Raw genomic sequence first — 27,906 nt, 5'->3', positions numbered from 1 at the left:
GTGTGTGTGTGTGTGTGTGTGTGTGTGTGTGTGTGTGTGTGTGTGTGCCCGCCCGCCCATGTTGATATTCATCCTTCACTTCCCTCCCTATTGAAACTGCAATTAATTCTATGGGTGAAATCATTTGAACATGAAGTCATTTGTCTGCAGGAGACGACAGCAGAGACGGACAATAGAAGAACGCCCGGGACAAATGTGCTCTCACGTCTCTAGTTTCTCACATTATCTCGAGGAATATCTGACGTCTGATTGATTTCATTAACGTGCAGGCAATACCTCAGTAATGAAGAGGTATGTAAATGTGATTTTAAGGCCAGCTCATGTGTTATTACCACACCGTTTAACTACGGTTTTCACGGCAACCGCAAGGGGCCGTCTGAGTGACCATGCTTTCACCAACACTGGCCTACTTTTTCAACAGCTCGTCTAACCGGATCTCTTAACGAGCCATCTCGTCAAACCAAAGGCAGTCCCAGCTTATTCTTCCACGAGAGCCCCCCCTCCCCTCCCCCCTCCACACAAACCCAAACATCCCTCACAGTGTCCCAAAACATGAATGTATGAATGTGATATGACAACATTTTATAATCCTGCTCTCTTCACTGCCGACGAACACTCACATTCCCAACACACTGATGTGAGATGTGGAAATGGCTCCAGCAGATAATCTGTCCAACTCAAATCCCTCTGGTACTAATATCAGCTTCTGATGATATACAGTTGTGTGAAAAAGTGATTTGCCCCCCCCCCCCTGTTAAAACATAAATTAACTGTGGTTTATCACATCTTTGGAAAGCCGAGTTCAATTTCTCTAGCCACACCCAGGCCTGATTACTGCCACACCTGTTCTCAATCAAGAAATCACTTAAATAGGACCTGCCTGACAAAGTGAGGTAGACCAAAAGATCCTCAAAAGCTAGACATCATGCTGCGATCCAAAGAAATTCAAGAACAAATGAGAAACAAAGTAATTGAGATCTATCAGTCTGGAAAAGGTTACAAAGCCATTTCTAAAGCTTTGGGACTCCAGCGAACCACAGTGAGAGCCATTATCCACAAATGGCGAAAACATGGAACAGTGGTGAACCTTCCCAGGAGTGGCCGGCCGACCAAAATTACCCCAAGAGCGCAGCGACGACTCATCCAAGAGGTCACAAAAGACCCCAGAACAACATCCAAAGAACTGCAGGCCTCACTTGCCTCAATTAAGGTCAGTGTTCATGACTCCACCATAAGAAAGAGACTGGGCAAAAATGGCCTGCATGGCAGAGTTCCAAGACGAAAACCACTGCTGAGCAAAAAGAACATAAAGGCTCGTCTCAGTTTTACCAGAAAACATCTTGATGATCCCCAAGACTTTTGGGAAAATACTCTGTGGACTGACGAGACAAAAGTTGAACTTTTTGGAAGGTGTATGTCCCATTACATCTGGCGTAAAAGTAACACGGCATTTCAGAAAAGGAACATCATACCAACAGTAAAATGTGGTGGTGGTAGTGTGATGGTCTGGGGCTGTTTTGCTGCTTCAGGACCTGGAAGACTTGCTGTGGTAAATGGAACCATGAATTCTGCTGTCTCCTGAAGGAGAATGTCCGGCCATCTGTTCGTGACCTCAAGCTGAAGCGCACTTGGGTTCTGCAGCAGGACAATGATCCAAAACACACCAGCAAGTCCACCTCTGATTGGCTTAAGAAAAACAAAATGAAGACTTTGGAGTGGCCTAGTCAAAGTCCCGACCTGAATCCGATTGAGATGCTGTGGCATGACTTTAAAAAGGCGGTTCATGCTCGAAAACCCTCCAATGTGGCTGAATTACAACAATTCTGCAAGGAGGAGTAGGCTAAAATTCCTCTACAGCGCTGTAAAAGACTCATTGCCAGTTATCGCAAACGCTTGATTGCAGTTGTTGCTGCTAAGGGTGGCCCAACCAGTTATTAGGTTTAGGGGGCAATCACTTTTTCCACACAGGGCCATGTAGGTTTGGATTTTTTTCCCCCCTTAATAATAAAAACCTTCATTTAAAAACTGCATTTTGTGTTTACTTGCGTTATCTTTGTCTAATATTTAAATTTGTTTGATGATCTGAAACATTTAAGTGTGACAAACATGCAAAAAAATAAGAAATCAGGAAGGGGCAAACACTTTTTCACAGAACTGTATATGAGAGGACATAGTGAGGCCAAACGCATGCATTTTTATCATGCCTTGTTTTAATATATTCATGCTTTTAAAATAAGCAACATTCACATGAATGTACCGACATTGTGGATACTGTATGTGTATGCAAGATGACACAGATTTGGTGATTTTGAACATCTCTTGAGCTCGCCACGGTTGAAGACTGCAGAGTGCTTAATGTTCAGTTTGACAAATCTATCATTTTCTGTTCAGTTGGAACTAATTATTTTTCACAGATTAAATCAGTTTAAGGCATTCTAACTCCTTGAGTCCTATGGACTCGGCACCGGTGTTATGTTGAAGTCTGTTCCTTCGCTGAATAATGTCTCCCTCCCGTTTAAAGGGTTCAGGATAAGGGTTGGTTCAAGTTTAGGTCGGGGGAAACGGTATCTGACACAACACTTGGTTCACCTCTGTGGTGTAGTTAGAAGATGGCCTCAAGATATGCATGTTATACTATTTGAAAACATTAAGCTTTGAGAATACATAAACCAACTGTATGTTGTCCAAACTGTCTTATAGTGAAGTATTTTAACAATGAAGTTGTGCAAATATGGCGTTTGTCAATATAAGAGCATTTTGTGTTGGAAGATTCCAGGATCATTTCTCGTCAGTCTACCATAAAATGTTTGGAATGGCTCGAAACTAGAAACTCTAAACTTTATAAAGCATCTAAACGCACGATGACTCAGAACATACGGCATCTGTTATTGACGTGGCACACGAGGCCGTCAAACTTCACAGTTTACAGTCACACTGACATAAAACTATGTTATTGCCAAAATATTTCACCAAGGCTCATGGTATCTCTGCCAAAAACGTTTGTGGGCCACGCCGAGCTGCCACCCCATTTTTGGACAATCTAATTGAGAAACATATATGAAACGTTTTGGCTGGTCAGAAATTTACAAGAGCGAAACTCCGATGTCTAGTGCGAGTGGAAGCAGCAAGAGACGCCGCTAACCACCCCAAGGCTCCACAGTGTTGCAGTGTTTACTCTCGGCCCCGGCAGCTTCCTGTGCAAACTTCTCCCGGTCGCACACAATGAATTGTTGATGGATTTTCTTCCTGCTTAAGGTGTGTTCTGGGTTGCAAGCTTCCACAAGTAGAAACTCAGAACGGGCACAGGTATTGGCGGAGTTCTTCTGTTGAAGGGTGTTTCATTTAGTAGGCCAAACAGTACTCAATGTTTTGAGTTAAAATATCTTCATTTGGGGGCTTTTCCAAACAAATAACATATTGGATTGTCTGCAATTATACCCGCATATTTCTGCCACCCCCTTATAGAAATAAGTTTACTCACTATGTATGAATTGATGATTCTGTATTGTGAAAAACAAACGAATGATTGCTTGGATAAATATGAAAAAATATGAGGGATGGCTTCTACTAACACAGGGCTATGAAACTTTTTTTTTTTCATGAAATATTTTAGTGCAGAAAAAAACACCACTTGTGTCAAATTAAAAACAGGCATAAAAACATCTGACACACAAAAAGGCGAGTGGGATCTCCTTTCACCAGCTAATTATGTGTCAGCAGGAAACAGATGTGCAGCAACTTTCAGTGTAAGCAAAGAGTAGAGGACAAAGACTGCAAACATGTGGGATGACAGCTGACTTGTAGAGAACAACAAACAATGTCACTGTATGTTGTTGGTTTGGACAATATTTCAGTTCATTGATAAGACCGACAAGATCAGAGCATCCTTCTAACGAGTCTTGAAAAGGAGAAAATAGTGTACTATAAAACAGTTCTTTGTATTTCACTTATCTTGAGATATGTAATCACTTATGGAAACAATCCTTAAGTCATATCTATATCTCATGCTATTTTATTCGCAAAAACAATAACCATGTAACAAAAACACTGATAAATTATAGTCACACGATAGGGAAATTATCACCGTGATAAATTAACATAATTCTACCATATTTCCAGCTCAGCGACTAATGCTACCTGTAATAGAGTGCTGCAGGAAATGAGTCCTAAATCCCAGAAATGAGTCAGCATATTTGCACCTCTGGTTCCTCGTTTCAAAGTCAATGGGTTGTTTGAATGGGTTTTCGGTTAGATGCCTGAAATAAGGTCTGGTTAAGAGATTTTAACGTTTTGTTCTACAATATGAAATAAGTCGGTGGATACCCCCTCTCGTGAATTTTCAAGCTTTTATGCGTCTTAAAGAAGTTACAGTAACAAGTGGCTAAATAAGACTACAAAACATCACCACGCTGCCAAGTTCCACCTTTACAGCCTCGTTGTGTTGCCCGCACTCAAGCCATCGTGGTGTAGTCGGTCTACAGCCCAACGTTAGCTTTTTGTTACCGCCCACGGCATTCATGTTTCAAAAATCATAAATGTGGAGTTCAGTTGTGAAGATTATCCTGCTGGCTGAACAAAGTATGACATTTTTGTTTGCCACAGGGCTTATTCTGAAATAGTCCAAAATCGACTTTTTGTTTCGGGAACCAGTGAGACGCTAACTTCCGTGGGTTGGCCTACAACATGACGCCATCCCTGCAGCATACTATACATTAGAGTTATGGATTGCTAACTCTTTGTCTCCCTCTTAATATGGCTCGTTACTCTAGCTTTTGTTGTTGAAAATATTCACAGAACATCAAACTGCCATCCCGCCTGGTGGCAGTTTGATGTTGTGTGAATATCCACTCTATCCACTCCACATCTGTCCAAGCAGGAGTAAAAGGTAAAGTGGGTGACCGTGGACTACAATGATCGAAGCTCACTAGAGCCTTTTTTTTTTTTTACCTGACTCACACTCGCTTCATATATATCGTTGTTATTCCAAATACGCTTCATGAATATTTTACCACCAAATAAAAACTTTTGGAGTTGGTAGATTACTGCTCACATTGCTAAATTATGTTGGGTTTTTACTCAGTTAAATTAATTAATTTGTATTGAAAGATTGATCATCTGATGCTGTCGAGTACATTTTCTCTCACCTAACTCCCTTACACTACGAAACAAACACTAAAAGACAGAGGAGAGGTACAGTAGGTGGAGAGAGATATTTTAATAGCTGGATTTCTAAGAATATCTTCAGAGGAGCGATCTGCCAAGAGCTTGTTAAACAGTGGCTGACACTGACGGTCCTTTTTACACGACATAAAGCATGATAATGCCCGGGCAGTAGTCTGATCAACACATCCTTTCCTTTGTTGTTCCCTTCGTTTGCTTAAGGACACAGGGTTTGGTACAGCACACAGAAAACAGATAACACGCATGCATACACGTGGCCAATAAGGCTATGCCGTTTTAGATTACATTAAATTGAATATTTGTATGCAATCACACAATGTAACCTGTATTATGCCATCAACACGTTGTGATGGGAGAGAAAAAGCAACCACCATTAGAGCCCATCCAACATTCATCTAAAAGGAAGAGATGGGATTTAGATTACACCCAAAATGTTACCATCCATCCTCCATCCTCCTATTTCACTTGACAGAGTAATATGTGATTAAATTACAAGTATGTCAGCTTTCCTGTACGAGCTCCCCATTTATTATGCTACCATCCACCAAAACATAACATCTCATAAACTGTACTGACCTCCCCTCCACGGTCCAATGCACTGGAGGAGGAACGTAACGTACAGCAAACACAAACAGAAGTACACGCACTTGGATGACTTCTTGAGCTAAAGTATGAAGCTGCATTTTGGCCATTTTCAACATTAAGCCAAAAGTGAAGCATTTACACGAGGTGTACAACAGAACAGAACACTTTCTCCGTTTATCTGGCAATCTGGCTGAAATTGCAGAGTGGCTGCTTTTGTCAACATAAGGAAAAGGCTCGTCAGGAAACGGTCCTCATTAGACATCAGAGACCAGGCTTTAGGGCAATATTTTACTTTCCCAGAGCAACTTTGACCCACTTAAGTCGTCTGCTGATGGAATGAGATGTTCACAATGAGAACTACACTAAAATATGATCTATCGACTGCATGGATTTTTACTTCAGATAATCTTTATGTGGTCTCTGTCTGGAATGAGATGTCCAGTTTTAACAGGATTCATGCGGAAAAATACGTTGCCTCCGTTAATGTGATGCGACGGCCAGATAGCAGACATGGAAAGTAGTGATTTGATCATGAGGCAAACAAAGAATTTCATTGTTTGCCACAGCAACACCTACCATTTTAGTTTTCATAGTGGCAGTAAATAGGAAGGTTTGCTCTGGTGCAACATGTTAAAAAAAGCTGCTGGATCAGGGAGGTGACGAAGGAGAGAGATAAACATCCAGCCTGCCTTGGAGCATGGACGAGTCAAATGAGAAGTTCAGTATGTAGGAGCCACTCCTGATCAGTCACTTAAAGGTAGTATGTGAAGTTTTCAATTTAAACCAACTGTTTTGTTCACATTAAACAATTTGTACTAAAATGAAATAAAGGTTTCCTCCTGTAGACAAAATCTACAGTCCTCCTTTTGTGCAAAAAAAAATCACTATTCGCACATTTTTTCTGAGGCTAATACAATGCTTCTTCAGCACATTTCCCTCTTATCTACCTTTGTTGGATGATATATTGCGATAGCGACCATGTCATGCTGGCTTGTCAGGAAGGTGGATGAATAACGTTACAAAAGGGAGGCAAAATTTTGGCGAGGGAAAACTGACGTGGCGATTTTTTAAGGGGTTTCTTGACCGCTCATCTCAAGATATGTGAATGAAAATGGGTTTGATTGGTACCCACAAGTCAGAAATCTCCAATTGTCAAAAAGTTGTTAATACCAAATCACAGCAAGAAAACTTCTACGGTGTTCCTCAAGGTCTTAATGTGGAATTTTGCAGGGACTTTTAATCATTTGTATCAATACTTGAGTAGTAAAAATTGTTAAATTAAGCATCGACACGAACAAATGTTATCAACCCAAACATTACTGTGATAACTTATGAGACATAAGTGAGCATGGGACTGGCCACCATATTCTTCCATCATAATGTTCTAAGCACTTTTACAATTGATTTCTATGAATTACTTTATTTCTGACAAGAAAAAAAATTGACACACACTGCTGAGCTGCATCTAAAATGTATCTTCAGGTTCTCAGACGATAGTGTATTACACTTCTATGTGGCATAAACTGTTGAACCTGCTGTCCCCCCTAAAGATCCCTTGTCCCCCACCTATAAAAGACAAAAACAGGTCTATGTGGGTCTCGAAGGGTTTAAGACAAGTCTTAGAATGGTAGGAAAACCTTGCTATGTATTATGGCATCATGTTGACGAATGTCCAGGTCAGCAAAAACGATTGCGGTCATATCGTTGATAACATAATTATCTTGAAATGCGCCATAAGTTATGACAAAAAAAAATAAAAAAATGTAGTATCTCACTGCGGCTCGGGTTCGACTCCAGCCCAGGGCTATCTGCCACATGTCTCACACCCCCCCCCCCCCGCCTTTCTAGTCCGTCTCTCACTATCAAATAAAGCTGAAATGCCAAAAAATAGTCTTTAAAAGAAAAGAGATCGTTTGATAGCTGAAGTGGGCTTCTGCTCCTGAAGCACCAACATCATGAAAAATGGCACGCAGAGGTACTATATCACACAGCAAAAGTCCTATGAGTGCAACTATTGTTTAGGCCATTATCTACTTTAGGAATTTATCAAGAGACGAGATGTGACAGGGTCTGGGCAGCTTAGCGCCTCAGCTAAACAACTTCCTGGAGGAAACAGAGCGGGGAACCAGGAAGCCGTCTGCAGCATATACCTTATCACAGTTGTTGCTCTCCAACCGGATTCCTGCAGTTTGCTTCCAATCTCTCTCCATAAATTCTGGGCAACAAAGTTCTCAAAAACTACTGAATAAGAAAAAGTGGCAGAGTCAGACTAACAATACAGTTGAGAAAAGTGCGGTGGCAAACATACACTTACAAAAACAAACGAACGAAAAGAAAACTTTATGCACTTTGACTTGGAGATGCAAAGCAATGTTTTTGGATGTTTCAGATCAGGAGACAGTTGCCTCTGGGATTTCAAAACTTACTGTTGAACCTCGATGACTTGGGCATAATTCAACGCAACATCCGTGATGTAAGCTGCCAGATTGATAACCCCGGTGATGTTCCAGCATGAACACATCCGACCTTTTAACATTTACTTTGAGAGGCCTGTGACCAGGTGCAGCCTGTCTGAAGGTGCTGTAGATGTAGGATGGCATCGCCTGACTGTTTATGGGTTACTGCATCATTCTCTTGACATCTCAAAAAGACGTGGATTATGGCAGAACAACAAACCAACAGCAAAGAACATTCAGTCAATATTATCGCTATGTGAATTATTGCCCTTTTATTATGTAAGTGTAAAGAGGGGTGGAGTCTAAAGGAGGACTAAACATATTTCTTATCAAATATATAAAGGTATAGCTATTGGTTAAGATGCTGGTGCCAACCGTGTTAATTTAACAACATAAGCATGATTTGAAATTTGCCAACTGAATGATTAACCTTATAAGCTTTGTCTAACTTTTACACTACACTTACATCTCACTTGTTTATAGTCCTGTTATCTGTTCGTTTGTGCACTTTATTTTATATTTCACTTTATTTTATATTCCACTTTATATTTTTCTGTAAATTTTAATATGTTTCTACTTTGCACTGTTGATTGTTGTCGATTGTTGTTAAATGTTATGCACCTCCCGTCATGTCAAATTCCTTGTATGTTCAACATACATGGCAATAAACGGTTCCGATTCTGATTAACTAGACACTGGAATATAAGAAGATAGAAAAAATGTTTTCAATTCGGTTTGAAATAGCCCAGTTCCCTTAACACTTGTAAAAAACACAAATAATGAAAATAAAAGGTGTCGTGGCAAGATTACAAATGGGAGCTAATGGGTTAAGTTAACTTCAGTTCAGCTCATTATTAGAACTACTGACAGCGTGAGCAAAGCTTTACCATTTCCTGCACACAGGACAAGTATTAGAAGTAAAGGATGGCACTGAAATCAATTCCTGTTTTAGTGGTTGACATTAGAGTCACATTATGGCTCTGAGGAAGTGAGCACTTTCCTTTTGTGGTTCGTGAGCCACTGAGAACCAGCAAACTCTCAGGTGGTACTTATGGATGCCAGGCACAGGTTTTTAAGAAAGCTTTACTCTACTTGAAGACATTTAACGGTAAATGCTGCGTTACATTTGAGAGTGCCGTGTGTATTTATGGACTGCATCTCTGATGTGTTGCCTGCATTCCCTACAGGTTGCATGGCAGACCTTGGCAACAGATGAGTTGCTGATGCAGAGAGCGTGCAAGCAGGTCACGGGTAGAGGAAATATCTCAGGGTCGGCAGCTCTTTATTTGATTTATATTGATATTATATATTGATTTATCCAGACTGAAAGACATAGGAGTGGCAAGAATCAAACATCAGCTCGGTCAATTCATTAGGTGTGCAATCAAGCTACTCTAAAATTAAGAACATTTCTCAAAACAATTTAAAATAAAAAAATATGTCACTTGTAACAGAACTGCTGTTGCTAAAGAGATCAATAGTGTCAGCATTTGTTTATGCATCTTGGTTAATAATAATAATAATAATAATAAAATATTAAACTTGTGTTTGAAGTAAAGATATGCGGTACTTTTTTATCCATTATGTCCCTGTAATATTATTTGACCTTGTTTTAGCACCATGCATTGTCCAGAACACAGCAAGGCAGTAATAATTTATATTTAAATTGTTACATCTATATTATATGCCTAAAAGCGTAGCACACTTAATACATTTCCAAATTACGTTGGGGGCAAGATAATTTGGTCCAGATTGGCCAGATTTGGCAGACAGTGTGCTGCCTGTCAACACGTTATCTCAGCCATCCATCAATAGGACAGTTCTGTCTTTGCTATTCAGACTCTCACACGCTTGCACAGTCACCCCCCCGAATTTTCAGTCGTGGCAGAAGTTTGGATTGTTGTGCAATCTGGTCTTAGATACACACATTGTAGTTTGCACGTAAAGCCTGCACATGTTGCATGCAAGCAATCAAAAGAGAGTAGCGTCTCACCTCAACAGGAACCAGTTTCAACTCGACAGCTCTATCACACAAGCACAGCGGAGTAATAAAGAAACATGAAAGTACTTTGACAAACTAAATTACAAAACAACTAATTGACAGGGGAAAGCAGATCATCGCTTAAGAAGAGTAGAATCACGCAATCGAACCCATGACTAAGAGAGGAATATGCCACTTGCTGAAACTAAAAATAATTTTTAAAAAAAATCTAAAAATGTCACCATTGTGCGAGTATTAAACTGTGCTGTTGGGCAAAGGCTGATCCGTTTGTGGTAAAACATGGCTGGACATCATAGTGCTATCACCATCTATCCATGAAGTGGAAGATCTAAGCTCTGTCTAGAGCACAGTGGCAATGACTCCAACTGCACATCACAGACTAAAACAATCAACTACAAACATAAGCATGGATAATAGCACAAAGTAACAAATAAAGAATCACCTAAAAACCTCTTTACGCCAATATCCTTCCCAGGCCATGCTGAATGCTGACTGCATGTGAGCCAGTTATATCAACTCACAATGATGAAGGTCTCAGTACTTAACTTAAGTCAACTGGAAACAGTGTTCTTGTGTGCAAATGGATCTTGGGGCAGAAAATGTATTTTAGTAAAGGTTAAAAAGGGCTGACATTAGGGGTGCAGGGGTAACCAAAGGCTCCAGACTTGGGTTTTTTCGCCACCAAAAAATAATTTCAACTCTCCAGAAGTCAGTGTAAACTGTCAAAAATTTGAATTGCTATCCTTTACGTTTGTTATTGTCATCTACAAAGGTTATTTGTGTCGCAGATCAACTACGAGCAGTTACACCACTATCTGACATCAGACTCTACACTGAAAGAAAGTATAGAAAGTCTCTCGTGACAGTCATATTGATAAAAAGTCATTATGGCAATATGATGCAATTCCATTGGAAATAGAAATCACACCATTGAGGTTCATGCTGCAGCATCATGCAAAACACGTCCCATTTTTCCAGATTCCCAATTCTATCACAGTGAGCCTTAAAGCCATTTCAACATCACAGCAGACCTCCACTATGCAGATATAAACAATATCTTCATGTAATATTTACAGGGGTGCATCTATGATTAATCTGCCTAAAACAAGGAATTTCTGTTTGGATTTAGGCAGTGTGCAATAAACCTGTTGGACCTCCTGAACAATTATACCGTGTTGTCCTTAGAGAGATCTCCCCCACGGGGGACTAAGGTGAGCCGACACCTCGGGGCATCAGCATAGCACTTCTTGAACAAAGAGGAGCAGCATGTCACATTATGTTCCCAAGTTCACACCTTTTCCAGCATCCAACATTGAATCTTGTCTGGCAGGCAAGCAGAATTAGCATATCATTACACCCCCTACTGTGAAAAGAAAACAGCGGGCTGGGAGGTTAATATTGCTTCCCCGTTAAGCCAGAAGCTCTGCTCGAGTGTTCCAACGGGTCAATTAAACCACCGTGCTAGCGTATTAAAGAGGCAGCAGTTGTAGTTTTTGCATGATGTGTGCATGTGTGTAGTCACTGGGAATTTAAAACACGTTTGCATTTTCACTGTTGATTACTCGAGGTGCATTTCAAAACAGACCATCATCACCAAGGTCAAACTTGAAGTGATGCACTCCAGCTGTTTTTGGTGAAACTCGATAGTATTCTGGAAGTAACAACTAGTAGTAGCAACACGAACCAGAAACAATGGAAAATGTATTGCGTTTGTACTAGTGAGTTGTGCAATTCGTCGACTAGTCGCTTTAACGTTGCTGCCCTCGCTAGTCACCAGTCGGTAAACTTATTATTTTAGTAATTTACACATTTAAATTAGATATTGACGTATGCCGTCTCAGCTGTTGCTGCGGAGAGACGCCACTTTTCCTGCAGCAGCGGCGACTCTCCTCTCTGATCTGAACTCATCAGCTGCTGCCGACTCACTTCCACCACGTCACGTTGTCCCAGCCCCCCCTCCCCCATCAGGAACAAATATAACAGGCTCCCAGAGACATCTCACTTTGCAGTTATTGGTTGGGAGGAAACCCTGGGGCATCTATGGGAGAACAACTCTTCACAGGCCTGCTATTCATTCTATGGAAAGTTGTGGAGGTAAATGAATTCAGTGTGGCTGAGATGTCCCGGTTGCCACTAATACCTTGAGGTGAATAAGCAGCTAGGAAATGAATGGGTGGGTTAAAGGAGGGATCATGCAAAAGCCCAGGGAAGTGTAATTTGTGTGCGTGTACAAGCAAAAATAAAGGTAATTCAAACTGCATCCATTGCAAGACAATTGTGACTGAGAATCCATCTTTTAACTATTACTCTGACCGAGTTAGACTCTGACCTTGAACATGCTTGATGACACACTACTAAATGCCAATCGTGTAGAAAAAAAAAAAAAAAAAAAAAAAAGAAACATTTCCTTTCTTTCCTTTCCTGGACAGATAGTCGTGTTTGCCCACATTTTGACATGCGACATCTTCCTCACCATAATCATCTCCTTACAGAATCAGTGTCCCTGTTACTCAAAATATCTCACTGTCAAAAGCGTTTACTATGCATTTAATATAAGATGCGAGACCAAAGTAAATGTATGACTAGCCCTCGATGGAAATTGACCCTAGCTATCCTCTGAAAGGTACTGTATTAATCTACATACAAGAAAAAAAAGAAATGGCCCCTGTGGCCGACTTTGGGGCACAGTTAAACAACCGTTAAATTTTTCAGCGTGTCCACCAACAGTTCGTGTTCCTCCAACATAACGAGCATTCTGTTGAAAGGCCTTAGAGAGCTGGCACCGTTTATAGAAGAAACAATAAGAGGACAGATGTAGGCCAAGACGTAGAATACACTGTGGCCCTGTTTCCTAAAAATAGGCCGCATCAGATGCAGAGAAATAATTTGTGACAGGTTAATCTTTCACTTAACACTCAGCCATTTAACCATTTATTAACAGCAGACTAGAAGTCTGCTGTTGGCTGAGAGACACCACTCACGGGAAATATGGCTTCATCGATTTAATGAAAGTCAACGATGAGGAATACCAAGCCGACGTTGAAAAGAAATAATAACATAATTTGTCTTTTTCCAAGGTTTGCTCCCTCAGAATAATTGGTATTTATTCCAACAGCTTTAAAAGCAAACCCTCAAGTAAACAACAGATGAGATATTGACTAATGCGTCTTCTCTCGACCAACACTTTACACAAGACTTTGGAAAGCATCGTGTCTAGAAGAAGATGTATTCTCATTGGGCTGAAACTTGGACAAACAATGGAACTAGTTGATTATTCTGTGCTGTGTCACAATACTGTGACAGCTAGCACACAATGACCCGAACCCTGCGACAACAGAGTAGTACACAGGCAGGTCTGATTGCAAATAGGAGGAACAGAAAAAACCCTTTGAGCTGGAAAAGCACCAAATTGCCATATGGAACAAGTTTTCATAACCACCGCGTCTGAAGTTAAAAAAATAAAAATACCAATACCCGGCAGAGACATTTCAGACTACAAAGCCCCAAAACACTATCTCAAGCTTTATCAAACACATATCTCACAATGTGCATTGTGCAAAACACACTACAGTGTCTTATTTGACACATGTGGTTGAATCCTGAGGCCATCGGCCTGTTTTCAGCACACAGCAGGTGAGCACGGCTGCATTATCTGATCTGCTCGGGGGCTAAATAATGACAAAATACACGGACATCCAGTTAAAGCTAAAGTGCATGCTGGGTAGTCCAACCTGTGCGCTCACTGTGTTGATTTTACTGCTTTAACTGTCAACAAGATGTTACAGCCAAAATTGTGGCATGGCCCAAAACAAATGCCCTCTTTTGCTAAGGGAAATAAAAAAGGTCATTTAAAAACACAACCAGCACTGAAGGTAATGTTAAAAATAAAGAAACTTAAGACTATAAACAGTCATGTTTGTTTAGGCAACAGCCCCCGAGAGCTTCCAACGGTGGAGAAGAAGGGGAAAGGTGTTACCGTGGAATTGGGCTGATGCGACAGATAACAGAGGAGAGAAGCGCAGAGAGAGGAGAAGCGCAGAGAGAGGAGAAGCGCAGAGAGAGGAGAAGCGCAGAGAGGGTTTCATTCATGTGTCAGACTAGAGGCTCTTTGTTACTGCCAGAGAGGAGAAAGCCGGCCTGGAGAGAGGACGAGGATCGCCCTCGCCCGCACGACCACTTGTGCTATTGTGTTGCAACTGAAGGGATGGTCTGTGGGTTTGTTGCATTCTTGTCTCCATCATATGCAGATACTGCACAGAGGGAATTTAAAGAGGGTGCCATGTTGATTCTCAGGGTTGTAAGTCCAACGTTATTGCAGCGATTATTGATTAATAGGCCACATTTAGTAATCGTTACACCTCAAATCACATAGAACTCATCTGTTCGTATTGTGTTCTGTTCATGTGAGGAGTAAGCAGGAAAGTATTCACATTGTTAAACCTTTAAGTAGTTTACATACAACCAAAACCATCCCCAGGGATGGATAAGTGGGGAAATCAAATGATATGCATTATATCAACACTTTCCTGATACCCTATCTCACTATCTAACAGCAGCCATTCTTAGTTATTCTAGTTAAAAAATAGCCTCTGCTGATACCATAAGCAAAGCTCATAAAATCAATTTCACGATTTTAAAAACACAAATTCAAGTCACAGCTACTTTGCATGATTCTCCCCTACAGTGGTGTGGAGACTATTTTACGAAACACAGAGAAGATGCAGTTTAGAACAATTAATTTCACTTATGACAGCCGGCATCTCAAGAGGAGGATCCTCCGTGTCAACATCAGTCCAAGAGATGATAAAGTGGGCAACAACGCACCACCAAGCAGAGGCTGTGCATGTTCCTACAAAGAACGACACCTTGAAATAATCCTGAGCAGATATAATAAACCAGATTTTCTCTTTGACACTTAAAAAGGTGCAGAAGGTCTGAAATTCAAAACAGAGCACGGTGGCTACTTTTTCTGTAGTTGCAACTTCCAAAGGAAACTAAATACAGGCACATAGCATGAAATATTTACACACCTGAAACATAACCTTTATTCTGTAGTTTCAGCCTAATATAGATTTACGGGCTGCAATGATTCATTTCATTGTGCATTAATCGGTTGATTATTTTCTCGATTAGTTGGTTGGGACATAGATTGTCCGAAAATGGTGGAAACATGTCGATCAGTGTTTCCCAAAGCCCAACATGACGTCGTCAAATGTCTCGTTTTGTTCACAAGTCAAAGATGTTACGAAAAGAAACCCGAAAATATTTACATCTAAGAAGCTGGAATGATTTTATTAATAGTCCTGTAATAGAACAGAATCACTTTGCTATGTGAAGACATGGAGTCACTAATGAATGTTTAGTCCCCAAAATGGACATATTAAATATGAAATGAATACACAGATCACAAATGATGGGGACCTTGAGTCTTTGGCACTCTTAATACATGCAGCATATATTAAAAGGAAAACAAATATAACAATGTAAAGTTTAAAATCCGTAAAGACGACAAACGGTGACATGAACGGTACACGGATGCATTTCTAGCAGCCGACCATGTGAGCTTGACTTCAGGTGAAGCCAAAGTTACATTCCACACAGTCACCCATCTCCTGTGTCACCGAACAGAGGAGCCACGGAGCTTTACATCAGTCGATGGTTTACAGAGAAGCCAGAAGACTCAGTGGAAGGCAGCGCTGGGATGTTAAAGAGCGATAATTAAAGTGATATTGGAGCACGTGTTGCATCGGGGTTTTCCCCATCTGCATATGCAGTGCACAGTTTACAAAGCAGACTGTTTTTTATGTAAAGTCATTACATAGTTATAGGATGGTCATAATGCTCTAATCTATGCACTCCTTTGTTTCTTTCTGTGTGTTAACGTTGATATTTCCACTTAATATAGAGGAGCAGGGAACACTCATTTGCATTGTGGAAATCACCTATAATCATCCTACATAAGGAGATGTCATGTGTTAAATAAGAAAACTGTCTTTGAGTAAATGTGTACTTTTAATATTAACTGCCTGCTAGCTCAGCAGTTTCCCAGCTAAGGCCGTCCCAGTGTCGACTGAAAATGACAGAGTGGCTGGATACGTCGCTCGATAGTATTTGTTGCAACCCGATTGAGAATTAACGCCACACTTTGCAAATCCTTGCAACTTCTCGGCATCTCGTTTTAGGTTGGCGAGACCAACAAAACCAGAACAGGGCTGCTTCCTGTAAAGCTGTGGTCTGCTTACAGCACAGGAGCTCACACAAAGCGACTGCACGTTGCCACCTGCCATAAAAGATGAAGGAAACGAGTGACTAGGAAAGAAAGTCACACATTAACAGAGTACAACAGAGACCCAGATATGTTTCTCAGGAGCTGGCAGAACAAACGAGAGCTAAAACACCAGCGACCATTTGGAAGTTGACAGGTAGTCAGAATAAGGTCTCCGGTGGTTTCTCTGGCCTCTTCACCAGGACCTTTGTGGGGTGCGAGAAGCAACCTGTGTGATAAGTGTGTGTGATCGTGTGGGCTGACAGCGGCCGCCCGGTGTTTTATCTGAACCACTCTGGTTTTCATTCGTTTTTTTTCGGTGCCACAAACTAACCAATTAGATTATAGAAAGCTTCATAGGGTTGTGAAGTAGGGCGTTGATTCTCAGTGGAAATGGGAGCAGCCCTTTCACATCATTATTATTAGTCCTTTGTTTCAGTGTAGAATATACTGCATTCTGCTGCTTTGAATGCTAATATAGGTGTTTCAACAATAAACAAAAAGCCAATGTAAAGAAAGTCAGGGGAAGTTTTTCTTCCCATTCTGAAGAGCAAAGATGCCACATTTTCTGAAGGATGCTGTGCGTGTACCGGCCACTTATTTCAATTAGCCACTGAAAAAAAGAAAAATTTTGAAGTGTGATAAAACTGCGCTTATGCTTGGTTTTCAAAGCAAGAAAAAAGAAAAGCAATGAAATGAAGAAAATAAATGTTGTGAAGTTCACTGCCTCCTGCTCTTCAAAAACACTTTGATATTGTCAACCGAGACAGGTACGACCCGCCGAGCAACGACGAGGCAACCGAAACGTCTCAGCAGCAGAATAAGAGAGAATACAGTTAATGAGTGGCTGTGTGTTTAGGATACTATTACCATACCAGTTTATATATTAACAGTTAGGTATTACAAGGACGAGGCTTTGAAAGGGTTCAACTCCACATTCTCAACTTTACTTTCACTTTGAACTGAAGCAGACATACTGTCGTACCGTCGCACTACAGAAGTGTAGTGTGAGGTACAGCTCCTTTACAGCATAATGAGCTGCTTCTTCTGTTCATAACTCCAGCCCGCGTGTCATAAGTCATCACAACCGCTGTTTGAGGTCACGCTAGAATATTTCAAGACAATCCTCCGGAGGAAACTATGTTGCATTCAACCAGATACAGTGGAGGACTCGCACGACCGAGATACTGCTAAAGAGAAGAGTCTGGCCTCTGGTAAATCAGATTATGAAGGAGCCGAGGATGTGGAGGGTGGTGAGCATAATGGAATGCTTGGAGCCATCGCTCAAAGCCCTAAAATGACACTGACCATGTTAAACATGGAGTCCCAGGGGAACAGACGGAGCCGCACACTGATATTTATGTCAAAAGATATGCCCGGCTGACTCTCCGGCTCAAGGAAATTCAAAAAGTAATTAGAAGCCATCTCTCTTTGGACTGTGCAGCTGAAAACAATACCTCCTTGTGATAGTCATCATATTTTCCGTCCTTAAATCTAAAGCCACTAGGCAGTCGCATGTTCTTCTGACTCTCGGAACAAAGCCGTGACTAAGGAAGCAAGCTATTTGAGTCATCTCTATCAAAGTATTCCACTCAATGTTTAGCTTTTATTAAAAAAACAAATTCTATATTTTCTCTACTAAAGGAAAACCCCACAAATGTCCCTTTTTCAACATTTTCTTTTCATAACCAAAAGATTATTCGATATTAATGAAAATTGTTACACTATAAAATACAATGTGTCAGTTTACATCCTAGGCTTAGCATGAAAAGAATATGATGTAGTTGCCATCGCTAAAATCTTTCTTGTGGTGCCCATGAAGGCCTGGTGGTTGGATGATTAGTCATGATAAGTGTCCTCACTACCTCACCGTGCGGGTTGGCATTGGAGCAAACTGGACTACAGACATGGAGGATGAGCCTCCCTTTTTCCAAAAAAGCACTCCATTGTGTTGCCACAGTGACAAAGCGGTTTTGCTGGTTCCAGCTCCACCTCTCTCTTCCACTTCCTTTCCTCCCACCTAACCAGCCAGACTCTGTAAGAGCATGGCCTTCCTCTCCTTCACGCTAAACTTCCTAGTTACCTGTAGTTTCATTAATTCTCGTGCAGGTGCTGCAAAGTCATTTCATAACTCGGGGGAAGCCAAAGGGCCATCAGTGCTGCAGACATTCAAAGCTGGATAAGGAATGTAGGGCCAACAGGTATTAGACAAAACACACACACACACACTCTGCCTGACCTGGATATGTCACAAAAAGCACCAGCTGATTTGCTTCAACAGCTTTGCTGCCATGGTCACTCTCCTGAAGTAGCATTCTGTCTTATTTCATTAAAAACCTAATAATTGCATGTGGATACACAATTAGACCATCATTTAAATTGTAGGAGGCATATGAAAGTAGACAAATAAAGTTGTTTGCACTGAAACTGAAACAGCCTCCAAACACTGTAGCTATCTGATACACAATGCATATAAAGAATTCACCATTTCATATTAGGGCAACGAGAATAAAAGTAATCTAGCTCGTGACATTTCCCAATGTGTGGCTCTCACCATAAAGTATTCCACTTAATTTTGTGTTGCAAGAGCATCCACGCCTATTTTTTTATTTTCTTCGCAGATGAGGATGATGTCAGACTTTTGCAAACATTTAGATATCACTTGACAGTAGCCCTCCCCCCGCGTGACAGCGTGCTATCTAAAGGCCCCATCCTGAGCTCTCTGTAATCAGCTTACCAGGTTGAACACCGTCTCCACAATGTCTCGGTTGGAAACTTCCCCAACTTCCACCAGGCCAGCAAGCACGGCGAATTTCATCTTGATCCCCCTGATGGGCACTCCGGGGTTGAGCGCCATGGCGCCCGATCTCCCGTCCTTTCCATCACCTGGCTGCGCAGCGCCCGCTGTCTCCTCGCTAGCCATTTGCTAAGGAAGAACGGGACAGGTGGTGCGTTCACAGGTAAGGCACCTGTTCACCCTTCCAATGGGGATGGTGCAGCCGATCGTCGGGAGGAGGAGAAAGAGGGCTCTATCTGCCCTTCAGCTGGGTGTTGTTGACACACAAAGCAAGCGTTTTTCTCCCCATCCAAAACAGTTTAGCTAAAGTGGGCAAAACAAGGCGCAAAGATAGCGTGTTCGCCGTTGACACTGCGGGACTGGACGTGTCGCCGCTTCACTCCACAGTGAACTACTCCTCTCCCCACTGGTCCGTAACTTGATCACAGACGGATGGATTAATGTCGTTCAAAAGCCGCGACGAAGTCCGCTGCAGGTAACACGGAGGGGAGAGCAGGTGAAGAAGAGCTCGCCCTTAACCTCCGGTCCCCTTCTGCTCGTTCAAATGACTTTAATATCTCCGTACAGCAGTGGAAGTTCCTATTGTCACTGAGTCCAGACACTTGACAGGTATCGCGCTTTGGCAGAAGCGTAAAACTCACAAACTGGAGAAGGGGGGGGGGGGGGGAAGTCCGTCAGCAGCTCTCCGGCAGAAGTCGACAAAAAGGACGGCTTGCCCGCTCGGTCCTACCCGGCAAAAACTCCTCAGACTTGCTCAAACGTCAACGTTAACCCAGCTGCGCTGCATTCTCTTCCTGATTTACCCCGGTAGCTTCAGCTCGTCACCGCCATGACAGTGTAGCCCTTGAATGAGTGACGCATGCGCAGTGAGGCGCAGTCTATTCAGCTCATTGGCAGGTGTGTGCCGCTCAGGTGGCTCTCCGGCACGACACGCCGGGATTCAGTCACAATCACCTGCGCTGCCATGTTTATTCAGTAACAGCGACTTACGTTTCATCCTCCTGGCAGGGTTTATGAAGGCAGTGGTGCAAAATAACGCAATTACTCAAGTAGGCTACTGTACTTGAGTACAATTTTGATGTGTACTTATACTCCACTACATTTCAGGGGATAACATTGTACTTTTTACTCCACAGAATTGTCTCACAATTAAAGTTACTAGTTTCTTCCTACATAACAAATACGATATGCTTGTTGTAGAGTATGATGCAGTGTTGTACTACTAGTCTACCCAGTAGTATACAAACTATCTATAATTGGCTCAGCAATGACAAACTTTAACATTGTTATGCTCCTGTGATAAAAACAGAATAATGTATTAAATATTCTTAACACTTTGAAAAAAGCCATTTTGCATAATGAGTACTTTTACTTTTGATACTTTACTGTAAGTACACCTTGCTAATAAAACTTCTGTTATTTTACTTCAGTAACAATTTAAATGCAGGACTTTTTCTTGTAATACTATTTTTAAACCATGATATTTATGCTTTTACTTTAGTAAAGGATCTGGGTCTTCCATTGCTGTTATTTAATGCTACTCTACACTAAAACTCCATGAGATATAAAATATTGTATGTTTTACTGCGCTACATTTACCTCAATGCTATACTTACTTTGCAGAAGTTTTTACATTGAAAAGATCATAAATTAATTTAATCTGATGCAATGCTTTAAACCACATAACTGTATATAAGATAAGATCAGCTTTACTGATCCACTACAGGAAAATATGTCATCACAGCTGAAGTACTACAGCTGCATACTAGATAAGTAAGTAAAACAAAAATATGGATGAATACATTCTACACATACGTATGCACATGAGTACTTTTACTTTTGATACTTTAAGTAGATTTAGCTGATAACACTGTTGTACTTGTATCTAAGTAAAGGTTTGAATGTAGGACTTAAACTTGTAATGGAGTGTTGTTACATTGTATTACTTCTTCTACTTGCGTAAAAGGCTCTGAATACTTCTTCCACCAAAGTTCAGTGAGAATTTCCTCTGACACACTTATGTGAAAACAGGCAGCCATGAAGATAAGAGAACTGACTTCTGCCACTAATATAATATTTTTGTATTAAGAACTGAAAAGGTCATGGCAGAACAATAAAAAACAGTACTTTCATATATTGTTTTATATTTTTGTTTGTCAATTTTTCTATGTTCTATTATGTCTCTTGAGTTGCATTGTGTTAATTGTTATGCACCAAATCACCATGAGAAATCTCTTGTATGTGCAATACTTGACAATAAAACTGCTTCTGATTCTGATTTTGAATAAATCTTTAACCCAAAAAGTAGATATTGTATGAATTTAGAAGATCATTCAGCTGTAGAAAAGCACACCTCAGAATGTGACAGATGAAAAAATACCATAAACTACTAACCCTTAAAAGGAAACTTCTATTTTTAGGTAGTCTAATATGCTGAACAAGCACCAAACACTGATTTGTGCTTTGACAAAAATATAAAGAGGGCGTTGAAATGTAGTTCGAACTTTGTTTTTCTGCAGCACAACAGCACATTGACAGATGTCTGCATGCCCAGGCAGTTGAAAGCCAACATTAAAGCAAAGTGACAGTTCTGCTTTGCTTGCCTTTTCAAATCACCGCCATCAACCCAAGTTATGTGAGACGTTTACATAGCTGCATGGACGAGAGGTACCAGTTTCATGTCTGTTATTGCATGAAGGAAAATCCGATTAATTATGATCTGCACATAAACAATGCCCACTTGATAAGTAGTTATCTGCTCCCTTTGTCGACTCATCCTGGTGACTTGGTATTGGCTCTGCAGGACGGCTGAGCAACTATGCGTGTTGTTGCCACAGAGGCAGCTGGCGTCACTGTTACCACTGACCTCCCATAAGTGTAGCTGAGCCCTCGGGGACGCTGGGCATCATGGAAGCCAGCAGCTCCACCCAAGAGACGCAGGCCTCGTCTCTGATGTAATGACCTGAAATCAGAAAGACTTGTTCACTGCAGCCCAAAGGAAGACCTTCTTGAATACGGCCTTGGAAGGCTTTCATTGACCTTTGAGTTGAACATGGACCCTGCCTTATTATTATTCTAAGCTCTATAGAGATAATTAGACTCCAAGATTGAGACATTCAGTGGCAAAGTTTTACTGCAATCATATTTTGCTCTCTTCATGCCATCCTGTTCGTAGGTCTCACTATGAGAGCAGAAGATTATCATTTCTGCAAATGATTTAGTGTCAAATAAAACAGTTAAAATCAATGACAACTTCCCAAGAGTTTTACTGTAATATTGTGTCGGACTAAAGCTTGCAAGATTCCCTCTAAACACACTGAAAGCAGAGGAAAGTACATTAATGAGGACAAAAGGGAATTCCAAGCCACCAATATAATTGTGATGCTTGTATTAAACAGAACAGCAGACATGTTAGATGAAATAAAAACTATTTATAAATAGGCGTAAAAACAAGAGGAAGAAAACATCTGCAAGCTAAAAAAAAATAGCCGTATGCTGATGTTGTTGTTTGTAAAGTCTCAAAACATTTTAGGTGATTTTACTTTTTTTAAATATTGGTAACACCACCAGCTGCGTTGGAGAATAAGAAACTTGATAGACAAGTTAGGGTGTCTCTGCTGCAGTGTCTCCACCTCTGTCTAATGACAGTTCCACTTCTGAAATTTTCAAAACAGTCTTGCAGGCACAGAGACACTGCCTTTATCAGACTTTTGTTACTTGTTTGGATACGAACACATACATGTGTTTACTTCACCAATGGGTCTGATCAACAGTCATTTAACAGTCTGGAATATTACACTATGAACACTTTTTTTATTCTGATTTGATTTTACCAACAGACAAAATTCTTACCTTTGTTACAATAACAGTGTGGGTGGATAATAAGCTACACACCCTCATGATGTGTTTACACACTGAGAGACTGGTTCTACCGGCTCAGAGATCACGATGTTGGCTTTTCTTTAATGATTTAAGTAATCATACCACCGTTACTGATCACTTTAATAAAAAATAAGTACCAAATAAAAACAATATATAACATGATATGCATGGAAGCAAATATAGGCTGTGACAGTGTGATTTTTTTGTGAAATTTTTTGTGAAATCTTGTGAAATTAAATCCATATTAAATAATGATGAATTTACAGCTTTGAAATGTTTTACATATTTTATTTATTTGGTTTGAATTCCCCTTTTTTAAACTCTCAGTAGGTAATTTGTTTTTTAGTTCCAGAAACTTGATACCGGCCTACGTCTCTAGAGGAATTCAGAAACTGAAATGATTTTCCTGTTTTTCCGTATTAATTGATTTCCAAATTCAATTCAATGGCTAATATAGAGTATTCCTCCAATATCAGTGTATTTCTTATTTATTTCAAGTCTGTATTCCACTGTATGGAATGGGGGTTGTTTGTTTGTGTAAAAGGATGAAACAGGAAATTTCACACTTAGGTATTCAGCTGCTTATTAGATCAAAAAATAGCATCTATTTGCTTTAAATTATTTACTCGGTTATTTCACAAGGTCCATGCCATTAGAATATGTTTTTTTTTACCTTTTACCAGGAGAGGGCGCCTAAAGAAACGTCTAGGACTCGCGAGAAAAGACAAATCTCACGACAGAGCTCGTTCTCTTTAACTCTCGCGGTATTTCTGTCTTCCTCCTCTTTCACTCCCTGTAGCCAACATGGCAGTCGGCAAGAATAAGAGGCTGACCAAAGGCGGCAAAAAAGGTGCCAAAAAGAAGATGTAAGTAAAAAATTCTTACATTGTTACACGACACAAGCTTTTCCCTTTTCACTGGTGTCACGTTGGTACGAGATGTGTGAAGGATGAAGCCGATTTCAAGTAGATGTTATTGGGTCAGCGCTAGTCTCGTCACCGGCCTCTGTGGCGCTGGATGAAGTCGCAACATGCTGTGTTCCTTTTAACTCTTGAGCTGTTGTATTTAGTCGTAATTCAGTTCACATATACTTGTATGGGTTTTTTATAAATGCATATTATAAAGCTGTGGCAGTTTGGCCGCGTAGTTATTACACGTAATATTATTTGCTATAAGCTGCTAACGTTGCATGCTAGCTTGGATTTAGCCGAGCTTACCTATCAACATGGCAGCCGAAAGACACAATTAACTTGGGTGATTGCTCATCAGGTTAATGTTGTACGACATGTATAAACAACCCAAGTGTCTAAATTGTATAATCACGTTGTTAATTGCCGCTAGCGAATCGATCAGATGGAAGTAAACCCTATCGGTGCCCTTTGCAGTGCGTGCTGCTTTGCTAGCAGCAAGTGTGCTCTGAAGCTCACTCTGCAACCCCGTCCGTGTGTGGTGGTGGACCGGTATATCTGCTCAATGAGTTGGCTCTGAGTTCTTGTCTCTCTCTCTCTCCTGCAGTGTCGACCCCTTCTCCAAGAAGGACTGGTATGATGTCAAGGCACCAGCCATGTTCAACATCCGCAATATTGGCAAGACCTTGGTCACCAGGACTCAGGGAACCAGTAAGTCTTCATAGTGTTAAATTCTCCATATGTAGGAATCGGTGCATTAACAGTCAGCATATAAGGATTGAGGCTATTTATAGTACACAAAGTGTTGGATTTTCCCCATCACCAAGGCCCCACTGATTTCCCCATACTGTCATTTTCATTCCTACATGTACTTTTTTTCCTAATGCGTTTGTTTATTCCCAACCACTTAGGAATTGCCTCTGATGGTCTGAAGGGACGTGTGTTCGAGGTGAGCCTTGCTGACCTGCAGAATGACGAGGTGGCCTTCCGCAAGTTCAAGCTCATCACCGAGGATGTTCAGGGCAAGAACTGCCTGACCAACTTCCACGGCATGGACCTGACCCGTGACAAGATGTGCTCCATGGTCAAGAAATGGCAGGTAATGATCATGGCTTTTATTTTAATACGGCAAGGCCTTCTGAAAATATCACTGTAGCCGTTGTGAGTTTGGCAACAGTAACAAATTAACATTTATTTAACCTATTCTCAAATATTTTCCACAATAAAGTATTTTATATGTATATGCCTTGGATAAAAATTAAGGATGAGTACTACTACAATGTAAGCTGGTTCTAGGAGCAGTGCTAGTGTGCAATGGAAGTTGGGTTGTGACTGGAGGGTCAGTTGGACTGTCTGGGTATGTTTCACAAAATGGTAGTTTAGGTTTCTCCTTTAAGGTGCTCGGTCAGCTCTTAGGTGCCAATTTTCTTCAGTAAAAGTTTAGAGCTGTTACTGAAAAAGCTTGAGAGTCACTGATTTAGTCAATACCACGGTTTATTATGGGAGTATTCTTAGAATATTAGAGCCAGTGGGTGAAACAGAAATATGTAAATTTGAGAACTGACTGTTTAGTTGTGAGATAACTGTTCGGTAAGTGTGAGGTCTCCTGAAGAGCAATATTCTGCACAAGTTCCGTTTAATATTAAAGCCTGAAGAGGATAGTTTGCTCCATGAAAAATGGAAGAGAAGTTCAGTTAGGCCGATTTAGTTTTTTTTCCAGCCCCTAAATAAATTATGAATCAATTTGGTTAAGCATCAAATGTACTTGTGATTCCTGAAAGAATAGTTTATGGAATGAATATGAAAGATGAGAAGTGGTTGAACATTATTCATCCTGTAGTAACGTTTGTTAAATTGCGCTTTCTAAAACTTTAACTAATGTTAAATGATAAGCGGTTACCCAACACCAAGTAAATAAAACTACAGTCTGGTGCAGATATTGTGACAATGTACCTTGTTTAAAGAAGGGAATGTGGTAAGAAGCATAGCAGCCAAAGTTCTACACAGTAATGCATATCACAAACTGAAAGGTGGCATGTTGAGACTTCTGTGGTGTAGTTTTTGTCCTATGGAGTCTAACCAGAATGCATTTGTTCTTTCTGCTTAGACTATGATTGAAGCCCATGTGGATGTGAAGACAACCGACGGCTACCTTCTGCGTCTGTTCTGTGTGGGTTTCACAAAGAAGCGCACCAACCAGATCAGAAAGACGTCTTACGCCCAGCACCAGCAGGTCCGTCAGATCCGCAAGAAGATGATGGAGATCATGACCCGCGAGGTTCAGACCAATGACCTGAAGGAAGTTGTCAACAAGATGTAAGTCATGTGCAGCTGAATGACCATTTGTTAAAAGTATTTTAAAACACTTACAAGTCTTTCAAATTGAAGCTCCGCCAAAATAAAATTCTTATTTGCTTCAAGAGGAGCCTCTGTCAATGGCTTGATTGCATTAAAATAGAAGTATCAAACATCTATTACATTTAGTTATTTACAGAGCGTCGTGGCTTTAGATGATTAAATGTTATTAATAGATAATTGTCCATGGTGACATTTTTGCAATTTTCCTTGTGCTCAGTTAAACATGCCAGTTTAAGGCTGTTTTTGACCAAATACATTCTTGGTCGACTAACGCACGAATGATTTAGTTAACGAATAGATTAGTTGGCTGTAAAACAGTTTTTTCCACAAAGAATCACACAAAAGCATCTCTTTAAATCTTGTTTACCAGAGATATGTTGCATAAATGTCTTGGAAATATGTCATTCAGTATGAAAAAATGCATAAAAATGACTAGAGAAAGCTTAGTCTATTTAGAGAAAAACAATTGGTCGTCTAAGAGGGGGTAGCTCTGTCAGTTTATGCAGACTTGTGTAGAAAGTGTTTTTGCATTAATGTGTTGATTGGTGTGTTCAGGATCCCTGACAGCGTTGGTAAGGACATTGAGAAGGCCTGCCAGTCCATCTACCCTCTACACGATGTCTTCGTTCGCAAGGTCAAGATGCTGAAGAAGCCCAAGTTTGAGTGTAAGTGATGCACGGCTGTAACACGGGCTGTGTTTTTATTTTCCACCATCGGTGGGAACGCATGATGACTCACAGTTTTGGTCCCAGATGATTGCCTGATTACTACCCATTGAGATCACCTGGTGTTCCCATGCAAGAAAACCATTCTGTTTTCATTGGTTGTGTGGAAGGGTGAAGCAGGTTATCTCACACTGGTTTCCAGGTGAAATCCTGAATGGGCTTTGAGGCGTGATGGATAAAATGTCATGACAGCATCTTTGCAGTTTTCACTTCAATCATCCAGCTGCTTAAATTTGCCAGTGTCCTCCTTGACCTTTCGTTAAAAGCTGTTTGTGTTCTGTTGCAGTGGGCAAACTGATGGAGCTCCACGGTGAGGGCGGAGCCACCAGCACTGCAAAGCCAACCGGTGATGACACTGGAGCTAAGGTGGAGAGGGCCGATGGCTATGAGCCTCCCATCCAGGAGACAGTCTAAAACACCTTTAATAAAAAATGTAAATGACCAACAAACTCTACTGTTCTCCTTCTGGCACGTGTTTTTGTGCATATAGAACTATAGGGGGTAGTATACAATATAGAAACTGGTGCAAGCTGTGAAATTAAATCCAATAGCCCTGCAAAAACCATGAAGCTTGAGACCACCATATAGTATTTATAAGGTGTAATAAAGGAGCCTAAACTGCATAAAACTACACATTTTGCATTAATTTTACCAATTCCCAATATTTGAATCCAGGGGTAACATGTGCTTCCAGTAAGTAAGACATTTTTCTGCAATGAATTGGATAATCTAATGTTGGTGAAGCTA

General features: G+C 40.8%; 2 protein-coding genes across 2 annotated transcripts in view; one reads left to right on the top strand and one right to left on the bottom strand.

The window, feature by feature from the left end:
• The window catches only part of LOC116391963 (lipopolysaccharide-responsive and beige-like anchor protein), a 26,208-nt gene extending 6,052 nt beyond the window's left edge, over positions 1-20,156 (bottom strand). The window contains exon 1 of the mRNA XM_031863011.1: positions 19,227-20,156. Within this exon, the coding sequence (XP_031718871.1) occupies positions 19,227-19,412 (186 nt within the window). The 5' untranslated portion in view covers positions 19,413-20,156. The remainder of the gene's footprint in view (positions 1-19,226) is intronic.
• A 3,799-nt stretch (positions 20,157-23,955) lies between these two features.
• On the top strand, positions 23,956-27,604 carry rps3a (ribosomal protein S3A). The gene is made up of 6 exons (XM_031863345.1): positions 23,956-24,034; positions 24,684-24,787; positions 24,988-25,175; positions 26,184-26,392; positions 26,990-27,099; positions 27,446-27,604. Exons 1-6 carry the CDS (start codon positions 23,973-23,975, stop codon positions 27,571-27,573), a joined length of 801 nt encoding a protein of 266 aa, XP_031719205.1. The 5' UTR covers positions 23,956-23,972; the 3' UTR covers positions 27,574-27,604.
• The last annotated feature ends 302 nt before the right edge of the window (positions 27,605-27,906 follow it).

The sequence above is a fragment of the Anarrhichthys ocellatus genome, unplaced genomic scaffold (genome assembly GCF_004355925.1).
Source record: "Anarrhichthys ocellatus isolate YVR2014 unplaced genomic scaffold, GSC_Weel_1.0 scaffold28, whole genome shotgun sequence".
Taxonomy (NCBI): Eukaryota; Metazoa; Chordata; class Actinopteri; order Perciformes; family Anarhichadidae; genus Anarrhichthys; species Anarrhichthys ocellatus.
This window is presented reverse-complemented; position numbering and strand designations above follow the sequence as displayed.